General features: G+C 43.2%; 1 protein-coding gene across 6 annotated transcripts in view; it reads left to right on the top strand.

Moving 5' to 3' along the window:
• Positions 1-10,778, top strand: part of LOC109895621 (cotranscriptional regulator FAM172A homolog) — a 262,316-nt gene extending 251,538 nt beyond the window's left edge. For all 6 annotated transcript variants that reach the window (XM_031830434.1, XM_031830427.1, XM_020489474.2 and 3 more), the window contains one exon: positions 7,487-10,778. In XM_031830434.1, coding sequence (XP_031686294.1) covers positions 7,487-7,507 — 21 coding nt within the window. In that variant the 3' untranslated portion in view covers positions 7,508-10,778. The remainder of the gene's footprint in view (positions 1-7,486) is intronic.
• The last annotated feature ends 329 nt before the right edge of the window (positions 10,779-11,107 follow it).

Here is an 11,107-nt window from a genome sequence, read left to right on the forward strand (position 1 = left end):
AGAAATTCCACAAATACATTTTTAACAAGGCCCACCTGTTAATTGAAATGCATTCCAGGTGACTACCTCATGAAGCTGTTTGAGAGAGTGCCAAAAGCTGTGCAAAGCTGTCACCAAGGCAAAGGGTGGCTACTTTGAAGAATATCAAATCTAAAATATATTTATTATAAATATATTATAACACTTTTTTTTGGTTACTACATGATTCCATGTGTGTTATTTCATAGTGTTGATGTCTACACTTTTATTCTACAATGTAGAAAATTGTTTAAAAAATATATATATATATTATTATTTTTTTTAACTGGAAGGTGGACACACCTACTCATTCCAGGGTTTCCAGGGTTTGTATTTTATTTTTGGAGATTCTTCTCATCCCTATAATTCCGGACCCCACTGTATAGTGGAGAAGTGTCGACAGATATGCCTCTAGCAAGGGTTTTAAGCAGGGTTACATCCCTACTTACCAACAATAGGCCATAGAATGTTATTGGAAAGGATACATTGAAAGCATATCACCTGTATCCCTACTCTAATTGCAATAAGGCTGTGAAATTGTTTTTTCAGCAGACAAAAAATTATAATTATATTCGAAAATAATGAATATTCTCAATAGCTAAATAAATTTCATAAATTTGAAGACAAAGAACAAATAGGAATGTGTATGAATGCAGGTAAAAATATCTTTAGATGAAAACATTTCCATGAATTAATTCAGATATTTATTAAAACAGTGCATTTTGTAGAGGAGAAGATGTCTCTGAAGGCCCTCTACAGTGGGGGCCCATGTCCCTGATGCACATGCGACCCTGGAGAGAGAAGTCCGTCGACATTGAGAGGTGTTGTCGGAGTGGGTGCATGTTTTGGCTTCGATTTTACTGAACGGGACACTGGAGAGTCAGACACTCGTATCCAATAGCTTGCGCTGTCCTTGGGCTCGGGTTATCTTGTAAATACTCTCCTCCAAGTATATAAAAGCAGGGTCCTTTATAGCAGCCAAGGCCAGTCATTCACTTTAAAATAAAAAAGCACTCTGTCTCTGGGCAGGGTGAAGGGGAGAGAGAGTAGGTGTGTGTGTGTGTGTGTGTGTGTGTGTGTGTGTGTGTGTGTGTGTGTGTGTGTGTGTGTGTGTGTGTGTGTGTGTGTGTGTGTGTGTGTGTGTGTGGTCATCCATTATTTGGCCCCTCTGGTCTCCCAGGTGATGGTTTGAATAATATGAGCAAAAATGAAGAGACTATTTCAACAAGTCAATGTTGAAATCTCTCTCTTTTAAAGTAAATATCAAGTCCCCCCCCCCCCCCCCCCCCGAGCTAGTCATTCAGGTTCCTCATCTAGTGATGTGGAATGAGTTTTGCCTTGTTTTCTCCAACAACACCACACAATAATAAGGAAAGTAATTAAAAAACAGTACGAGAGAGATAGAGGAAACAGACAGACCCCACTTACCGGTAATCATAAAAAATTGAATCGCATTAAAGTGGTAGTGCTGTTTTAATGAAATGCTGTGCGTTTCTGTAAATTGTGTCAGTGTGTGGTTTTTTTTCTGTTTGTGTGGATTGTGAATTGGATTAATCTATTGATTTGATTCAAATAAAACTAACCACAGTGGGGGTTACGGGGAATGACAAATATGTCGTCATGATTAAGTCTGACTTCACTGTGTCTCCTTTGTCTGGAAGGAGTTAATCAAATGGTGAATGGAGGCAGGGAGAAGTCCCACATTTAGATTGAAATCAACAGTTGTTTGACCGTAGCCTTGTTTCCGTGCTCTGTGAGTGGGGGGGGGGGGGGAGTTGTGCAGGCCCGAGCTGAGTGACCCTGGCACCTGCTTTGACTTCGTTTGACCTCTTCTTCTGGCAGTGACACATCGGGGCCCTCTGACAGGCAGACAAAATGGCCGGGGTGCCCTCAGCGGCCCCACTCACCCAGCACGGCCCCACACACCCCCGCACGGCAGATAAACTAATAACAGTCCGCTTCAGGAGTGGATATCCGATCGTCTAACAAGCAGGACACAGATAGCGATTCCCCACCGTTGATCTATGCAATAGATAGTTTCCACAAACACACTGTGAGATAGTGTTACAGAATAGCTGCCCCTCGCTGCATGTCCGTACGTTCAATGTCCAGACTGGATAGAAACAGCTTAGATGACCTTTGATAAGGGCATGATAACAATGCACTCAAGAAAATGATACTCGTAGTTTGATAGATTTGGCAAAACAAAGAAGTTGAACATTGACTTGCAGAATATTAAATAAGAGTTTGAAATTCTATGAACCTCATTTCCGGTAATGACCATTGCATGTATTTATCTTGTGAAGTCCTGGTCGATGAAATATTAAATAGATTTCAATGTCTAATGATTAAGCTTTTAAATGTACAAAATGAAATCAATTTGTTCCAAAACGAACCAAAACATGAGATGTACAGTGCCTCACAGACTAGGCTGAATATGCATATGTATTTCTGTAATAAATGCAGCAAAGATATATGGCCCTTCATGCTCACATCAATGTAATTATGAATTATGAAAAAAAGTTTGATTCACATAAAATAGGCCATTAGTACACAAGCAATTAAGTGGCGGGGCTTTAAATAATGTACCACCGATGAAAACTAATTATAGCCAGCGTGCTTTGATTCTGTCTTTCTCTCTGACTATCACTCGGGGCGTTACTTTGGCTCTTCAGTCACCTACCGTTTGTTTTGAAATACCCAACTATCACAGGAGATTACCACTTGTGACAACATACAGCATGCAGCGACTGGTGAGGGGAAGAGAGAAAAAGCATGGCCCACAGCTACAGAGGACTTTTTCCCCTCAAACACACGTCATGTTCCCTTACTTCATCCCACACCACTGATAACAATAGTGTGTGTGTGTGTGTGTGTGTGTGTGTGTGTGTGTGTGTGTGTGTGTGTGTGTGTGTGTGTGTGTGTGTGTGTCGTCTCATAGAGATCAAACAGTCAGTCAATTACTCTGAGAGGGATCCAGTGGCTGTGACAGGGGAGGCTAAGCATCTAGGATCAAATAGACTGCATCTGTTGGCGCTGTCTGTCACAGGCCGTAATGAGAGAGGAGAACACAGGACAACCAATAGAGAGGCTTGGAGGGGTGAAACAACACAGGACAACCAATACAGAGGCGTAGAGGGGTGAAAGAACACAGGACAACCAATACAGAGGCTTAGAGGGGTGAAAGAACACAGGACAACCAATAGAGAGGCTTAGAGGGGGTTATATTAATATAGTATGCATGAAGTGCATTCGGGAAGGATTCAGACCCCTTTCCCCCTTTCCATATTTAATTACGTTACAGCCTTATTCTAAAATGGATTAAATAAATAAAAATCTTCATCAATCTACATAATAGCCCATAATGACGAGGCAAAAACGTTTGCTCATTTATTAAATATTTTTAAAAGATACCTAATTTACATAAGTATTCAAATCTTTCTCTGTGTGACTCGTAATTGAGCTCTAGTGCATCCTATTTCCATCGATCATGCTTGAGATGTTTCTACAACTTGATTGTAGTCCACCTGTGGTAAATTCAATTGATTGGACATGATTTGGAAAGGCGCACACCGGTCTATATAAGCTCCCACAGTTGACAGTTCATGTCAGAGCAAAAACCATGAGGTGGAAGGAATTGTCCGTAGAGCTCCAAGACAGGATTGCGTCGAGGCACAGGTCTGGTGAAGTGTACCAAAAAATTTCAGCAGTATATTGAAGGACCCCAAGAACACAATTGCCTTATTCATTTTTAAATGTAAGACGTTTGGAACCACCAAGACTCTTCCTAGATCTGGCCGCCCTTCGAAAACTGAGCAATCGGGGGAGAAGGGCCTTGGTCAGGGAGGTGACCGAGAACCCGATCTCCAGCATTCCTCTGTGGATACAGGAGCACCTTCCAGAAGGACAACCATCTCTGCGGCACTCCACCAATCAGGCCTTTATGGTAGAATGGCCATTTGGAAGCGACTCCTCAGTAAAAAGCACATGACAGCCCGCTTGGAGTTTGCCAAAAGGCACCTAAAGGACTCTCAGACCATGAGAAACAAGATTATCTGGTCTGATGAAACCAAGATTGAACTCATGAACCCTGGCACCATCCCTACGGTGAAGCATGGTGGTGGCAGCATCATGCCGTGGGGATGTTTTTCAGCGGCAGGGACTGGGAAACTAGTCGGGATCGAGGGAAGGATGAATGCAGCAAAGTACAGAGAGATCCTTGATGAAAATCTGATCCAGAGCGCTCAGGTCCTCAGACTGTGGCGAAGGTTCACCTACCAACAGGACAACGACCCTAAGCACACAGCCAATACAATGCATGAGTGGCTTCGGGACAAGTCATGAATGTCCTTGAGTGGTCCAGCCAGAGCCCGGACTTGAACCCAATCTAACATTTCTGGAGATACCTGAAAATAGCTGTGTTGCAACACTACCCATCCAACCTGACATAGCAGGATCTGACAGGATCTGCAGAAATACAGGTGTGCTAAGTTTGTAGCGTCATACCCAAGAAGACTCCGGGCTGTAATCACTGCCAAAAGTGCTTCAACAAAGTACTGAGTAAAGGGTCTGAATACTTATGTAAATGTGATATTTCAGGTTTTATATATTTGCCAAAATTTCTAAAAACCTGTTTTTGCTTTGTCGTTATGTGGTTTTGTGTGTAGATTGATAGGGGGAAAAAATGATTTATTCAACTTTAGATTAAGGCTGTAACGTAACAAAACGTGGGAAAAGTCAAGGGGTCTGAATACTTTCCAAATGCACTGTATATGAATGTATGTCCAGCATTATGAAAACATCACATCTCAAGAAGTATAAAAAAGTGAGCCTCTGCGCAACATTTTATTTTGCTGGCCGCCCGAGTGGCGCAGCTGTCTATGGCACTGCATCGCAGTACTTGAGGCGTCACTACAGCCCTGTGTTCGATCCCAGGCTGTGTCACAGCCGTCCGTGACCGGGAGACCCATGAAGCAATGCACAATTGGCCTAGCATCATCCGGGTTAGAGAAGGGGAGGGCGGCCAGTATTTCCTTGTCCCATCGCACTCTAGCAACTCCTTGTGCAAGCAGACTTTGGTCGCCAGTTGGCCGGTGTTTCCTCCAACACATTGGTGCGGCTGGCTTCCGGATTAACGACCTTCGTCTCTCCCGAGACCGTAGGGGAGCTGCAGCGATGGGACAAGACTGTAACTACCAATTGGATATCACAAAATAGGGGGGTAAAAAGTACAAATAATACAAACACTTTTTGCTTTTTCACAATGAACCCGGAATAGTCAAGTAAAATATAAATAAACTAATGAATCTGGGAGAGGTTTGCAGTTTCCACAGTATATTTCGAGCCCCTGTGACCTGAGCACTGAAATCAGTGGCTCAATTAACTTTTACGTAAGAGACTACAACCGAAACTGGCGGAGGGAGGAAAAAGGCGAGTCCTCTCACAGACTGTTTATAGGACAGAATTCACTTTCCACACGACACCGTGGCATTTAATCGATCTCCATATCTTTTAAGGATATAAATGTGATTTGTAGCGTGAGTGAGCTAACTATCCTCCTCCTCTCGTACTCCTCACCCAGGTAGTCCAGCGGTCAGGCTAACTCTGAGAGAAGCCTGGCTGGTGGGTTCCCTCTAAATCAGCACTCAGAACACACCACTGACAACATCCATTAGCTTCCACACACTCTACTTGTTACTGGAGGAGTGGGCGAAGGCAGTAAAAGGCTGTTAGCTATCAAGGCCCGGGCGCCGGGAGACATCGGAGGCCGCTCCTTCCGCAGACAGGGGGGAGCTTATACGGAGGCCGACGGAGGGGCCCGGTTCGTCTGCATAGCGAAAAGGAGACGCACTCCCACTGACCCCGGCGCTGGGATAGGGTGTAACAGTTCGCGGCATTCCGGAGTTCAGCTCAGGTTTGAGGTGAAAATGGGAGAGCCTTGGCTTCGATCGCTCCTGCGGAAAGAAAAAGGAAAGATATAAAAACACTTGTAATGGAGGGATGAGGAGGAAAAAAGCGGAGGAGGAGAGATCCCTGTGCTTCAAATTGGATATAAATTATAGATGCGAGCAGGACTGTGTCTTTGTTTTCCAGGGGGGGGTATTGTTGCGTTGAGCCCTACACAGGTAGCACACTGTTAGTCTGTCTGGGGGTTAGTGACTCACTGATTGCCAGGCTAGTCAATCTGACCTGAGGCAGCGATCATAGGCTAGCCTGGTAAACCATGTAGAGTCCAGTAGATTGACCGCCTGCTAGACCATCCCAGCCTTGGCCACCCCCTCCACCTCCATCCATTATCACAGCCAGCCAGGGGGTCAATCTAATTAACACGGGGTCAATACAGCAGCCATCAAAGGACACTATTTGTAGAGAGCCTTAAAGGTGCTTTTTAATTGTATCCCTCCAGCCTGGTGCATGTAGAGGAGAGGAGAGAGCAGGACGAGAGGAGGAGAGGGCTCTCACTTAACTGGTGCCTTGACCCATCAACAAAGCAACAATGGCCTCATTAACTGATAGTGTGTGCGGCTGTATTGGTACCAGGTACATAAACCTAATGGTCTAGGAGTCTATTCGAGGGCTAATACAGTGGAAGAACTGGACCCTGCTATGACTAGTTCTCACTGTGTATCTGGGATATCAGGGGATAGAACACCATTGTATCACTCTGTGACCCGTTTTCCCTGGGATGGCCTCTGGTTACTTCTTCTCAACACGGTACAGTACAGCATGTGGCTAAGCAGCCTTGCTGCCAGCTAGTAGGGAACTAAGCCATAAGCCATTGGTTGTAAATGCTTGCCGAGGAGCTGGCAGTGGAGCAGCTGCATTGGTGTGCTGTCGTCGCACCGTGGCGGAGGGGTTGCGTGGCAGCTTTCAGAGTGACGCAGCGATCCCCTGACCTCGGAGAGCCGAGAGGAACCTGAGGCGTGTGTACCAGATTTCAGGCTCCCTGTGACCCCAACATGGGAACCGGCTCACCTGGAGAAGGGAGGGGAAACCCAGACCACCTGATACGCTGGCCGCCTTAGTGCCTTCTCACCGCTTCCTCTCTCCAAGCAGCTCTGAGAATGAATGAATAACGGTCCACTGGTTTCGCTTAGTGCATCCATTGTGCATAACTCCCATTCAATTAAAAGACAGACACTGGAGGGTATCGGGTGTGCACGATCATGAATCAAGTTGGATCAAATATTAAGACTATCCCGTTGGACTGCTAGGTCAAAGGTTGGAATGGATGTAATGTCCTATAAGCATTTTGCTTGAAAGTGGACACATAATAAGCTTCTCCAGGTGTAGAGGAGGGGATTTACATGCTCCGTTAACAAAATTATTTATCTGTAACCCATTAGGTGTGTGTGATGTAACTGTGGTGTATGTTAGTTTTCATTATTTGATTATCCTCACTATGGTCATACAGTGGACCGTTAAGTTAACACTGTCTCTTTGTGCTATGTGTGTGTGTGTTGTGCAGGTACAGAGCGACACGAGCTGACGTCGTGGAGGAGTTTCAACTCCATTTTCCAGTTCTTCAGTGAGGCTTTACAGACTGGGGAGGAGGAGGAGACCTCCAACACAGTCACTACACGCAGCTCCCACAGAACCAAACCCGACCACGACCACAACCACAACGACCTATAGAACTGCACCAGCAGGAGGGAAACGCAGGGGGGGGGTGGAGGAGGTGCATAAACTCCTCTCCGTCTTCCCTCTCCATCTTTTCCTCCTTCCTCCCTCATCTCTGTGTGATCTCTCTCTCTCTCTTCTGGCTGAATTTATTTCCCCGCTCGCACGTGTATTGTTTTACCGGCAGAGTGCAGGGTGGTGGTGTATACATTGCAATAGCGTTTTGCGTTATTTCTAGATGAGCGCAACTGTCAAAACAATATGGGCTGAGTGTTTGCGTTTCCCGTGGGCTGTGGCTCGTCTGTGGTCCGGGCCACGGAGCAGTGGTTGCAGTGGCTGAGATTAAGGCTGACAGGCGCTGTGCACAGTGCGCCGTGGTATACCTCTAATTGTCCTGACATCGCCCTGAACTGAGCTAATACCCCGGCAGCCCTCCCCACCACTCCCCGAGGTCCTAGAGCCCGCCCCTACCCACACAGTCCTCCTCAACCCACACCACTCATACACTTGGCATATCTCCCCCCCTCAACCCAACCTCCTACTGTCACCACAAACCGATTGTTTTAACTTGAGTAAACATTCGCCATTAACATGAGATCATTTTAACGTAAAGTGAGTGTGTTGTTTTTATGGCTCCCTAGTCACATCCATCCCTTTCCCTATACCATCTCCAAACACACACACACACACACTTCTTAAAACGATAGTTACATTTTCTGTCAAATTAGGTCCTATTTATACGATCGTACTTTGGGGAGTTGCACTGCAATGTTTATGACAGCTGATATAGTGGTGGTGTTTTGTATCTTACTTTCGCTCAATGTTTAGTTGGATTTTTATGGATTTTTATACCTTTTTATCTGTTTGAAATCCATGAAATTGATGTCCCCAGATGATTTAATTTGATGAACTAAATAAAACAACCATAACCTGTGCTAGATATGAGAATTCAAGAAACTGAGCAGATTTTAAATCACTTAAAGCCCAGCATCAAAATGAGTTTTAGGGACATCTCATTTTAACAGAAACAAGTAGTCGGTAACACAGTCATAAAAACTTCAATACATCCCCTTTGCACATGTCGGGAAATCCAAGATTTCAATATTATCCTAAGCCTAGATGATGTGTCTTCAGATGCGGGGAGAAATGTATTTTCCCAACACTTGCCTCGAGTGCAAACGTAAAAGTGACAAAGAGGAGAGCTCTGCGTGGGTCAGCCTCGCATAATCTCAATCTGGGACATAAACAAGGTATATATATTTCCACAGCGTTTAAGTTAGAAATCACTCAAAGAATAATGGAATATCCTTCTAATATGCCCAGATATTTGTATCACCAGAAGGAGACAGTAAGCCACTGATATATGACTACACCTCCCAACACAGCCACTGTCTATCCAGACATGCTTTACCTTTCCACGGCTTCAGGCGAGGTATTTATAAGGAGTGTTAAGAAATGTATTGGTATATATTAGACTTTTTATTTTATTTTGAATTCTGTGTAAATAACATCCACTGGGTGATATTTTGAGGCTTTTGTAGGTTATTAAACAAATCATTGCTTTTGTCAGTAATGAGGGAAGCAGAGTGTGATCTGTTGTGATTTTCAACTAATTGTATTAATGTCTCTTTGGATGTCACTCATGAAGTTAACTTGTTGTTTGATTTGGGAATATGCGGACTGGTGGAGAAGTTTCATTCCAGGATGCTGTTGTTCATGTGTTTTCCCTTTGCGTGAAGGAATAAACCGTTGCTATTTTCCTTCATTATGTGTATATTGCTGCCTCAGGAATAAACAACACACTATGTTCACTTGATATTTGTAATAAAGGGCTCGTTCCAGGAAATGAGTGCCTTTCACATCCCTATTTTAAGTATAAATTGTGCACACACATTGCATTTTAAACGCCTGTTATATTACATGAAGTGCCCTTTAATATAGACCACGTGGAACATTCAATGAATCTGATTTCTAATGTCAAAAGAGACATTGAACATCTAATTGTCAAATTCTAGTATAAAATCAGGTGAGCTGGTTCTACTATTTTTGACCGTTTTCTGGTGTTTGGTGATGGAAAATTGAGCATAAGACATCAACCCTGTTACCCATAGATAGATGGGCTAGAAATGTTTTAACAATTAAAACATTTTTGTGAAGCTTGCATTGAATTGCCCCTCTCTTTTGTAAACTACAAGACTCCATTCCCCCTATCACATGGGGATTGATTCATGGCTGATTTAACAAGTCATCGACCCTGTTACTTCATTTGGCACTTAAGATGCACTTGCTATAGTTATTTTTTTCAACTAAATCTAAAGCACAGTTGTAGACAGTGTATGTAAATTGTGACTAATTTTAACAAATACTCTTGAACATATTATTCTTTCAGATTGTTTGTATGTTTTATTGATCAAAGAAGTAATCTATCTAAGGACATTCATGTTTTGTGATTTGACTAAAGAGAAACTTCACCATTTTTCAAATTCATATTGATCATCTCCAGCACCACCCCAACATCAACATATGTGAAAATGGCGTGTTTCTGTGTTTTGTAGTTTTAAAAAAAATATGTTTCCAATGACATCGCCTAATTAGGAGACAATTAGTAGGCAATGTCAACTCACAATTGGTCAAAATCACAAGATGCACACTGACGTCATTGGAAACACTTCCTCAATTGTTTTTACTACAAAACATAGAAATGCACCATTTTCACATATGTTGATGTTGCGGTGGTGCTGGAGATCAATATGAAGTTGGAAAATTGCATTTTTTAAAAGTTTTTGTTAAAATAATTCTCCAATCAGATACATTATAGCTGTTGTGTATGAAAATGTCCACTGTTTTATGTTAAGTAAACTCCAATCATCCACCTTAAAGAGAGAGTTTACCCAAATTACAAAATGACACGTTGGTTTCCTTACCCTGTAAGCGGTCTATGGACAAGGTATGACGGCCATCCTTGCTTTGGTTTAGTTGCCCTGGCATTGTTTCCAAATGCTAACGTTTTAGCATTTGTGTCACAAATCCCATTCAAGACATGGTACCAATATTAGCATTTTTCCTGCAACTATCCCTTCAATCATGTGTTTCCTATGCACCCTTCCCATCTATTAAAACATTTTTGTCAGTTGCTGAAATTGAATTAAGAAGTGGTCGTGTTTATGGAGTTTACAACGAACACATGGCATATGGGTATTTGTTTCAAATAGCCTAATTTATATGTATATAGCAGCCAGGTGACTGGTGACACAAGTCAGTATTAGATGTCCATCCACGTCTGAGTTCATCGGGAGATGACATGGGAACCGGCCACTAGGGGCAACAGTGAGCGCTGTTACCTTCAAGTAGGTTTCGGTTGCAAAAGGTTGCCAAATGACGGCGATATAAAAAAAAAATAGTTTAGTTTTAAGCCTATCCCAAACCTTAATCATTACCTTAACCATTCAGAGTTCATGCCTAACCTTGA

Source organism: Oncorhynchus kisutch, linkage group LG8 (genome assembly GCF_002021735.2).
Source record: "Oncorhynchus kisutch isolate 150728-3 linkage group LG8, Okis_V2, whole genome shotgun sequence".
Lineage (NCBI taxonomy): Eukaryota > Metazoa > Chordata > Actinopteri > Salmoniformes > Salmonidae > Oncorhynchus > Oncorhynchus kisutch.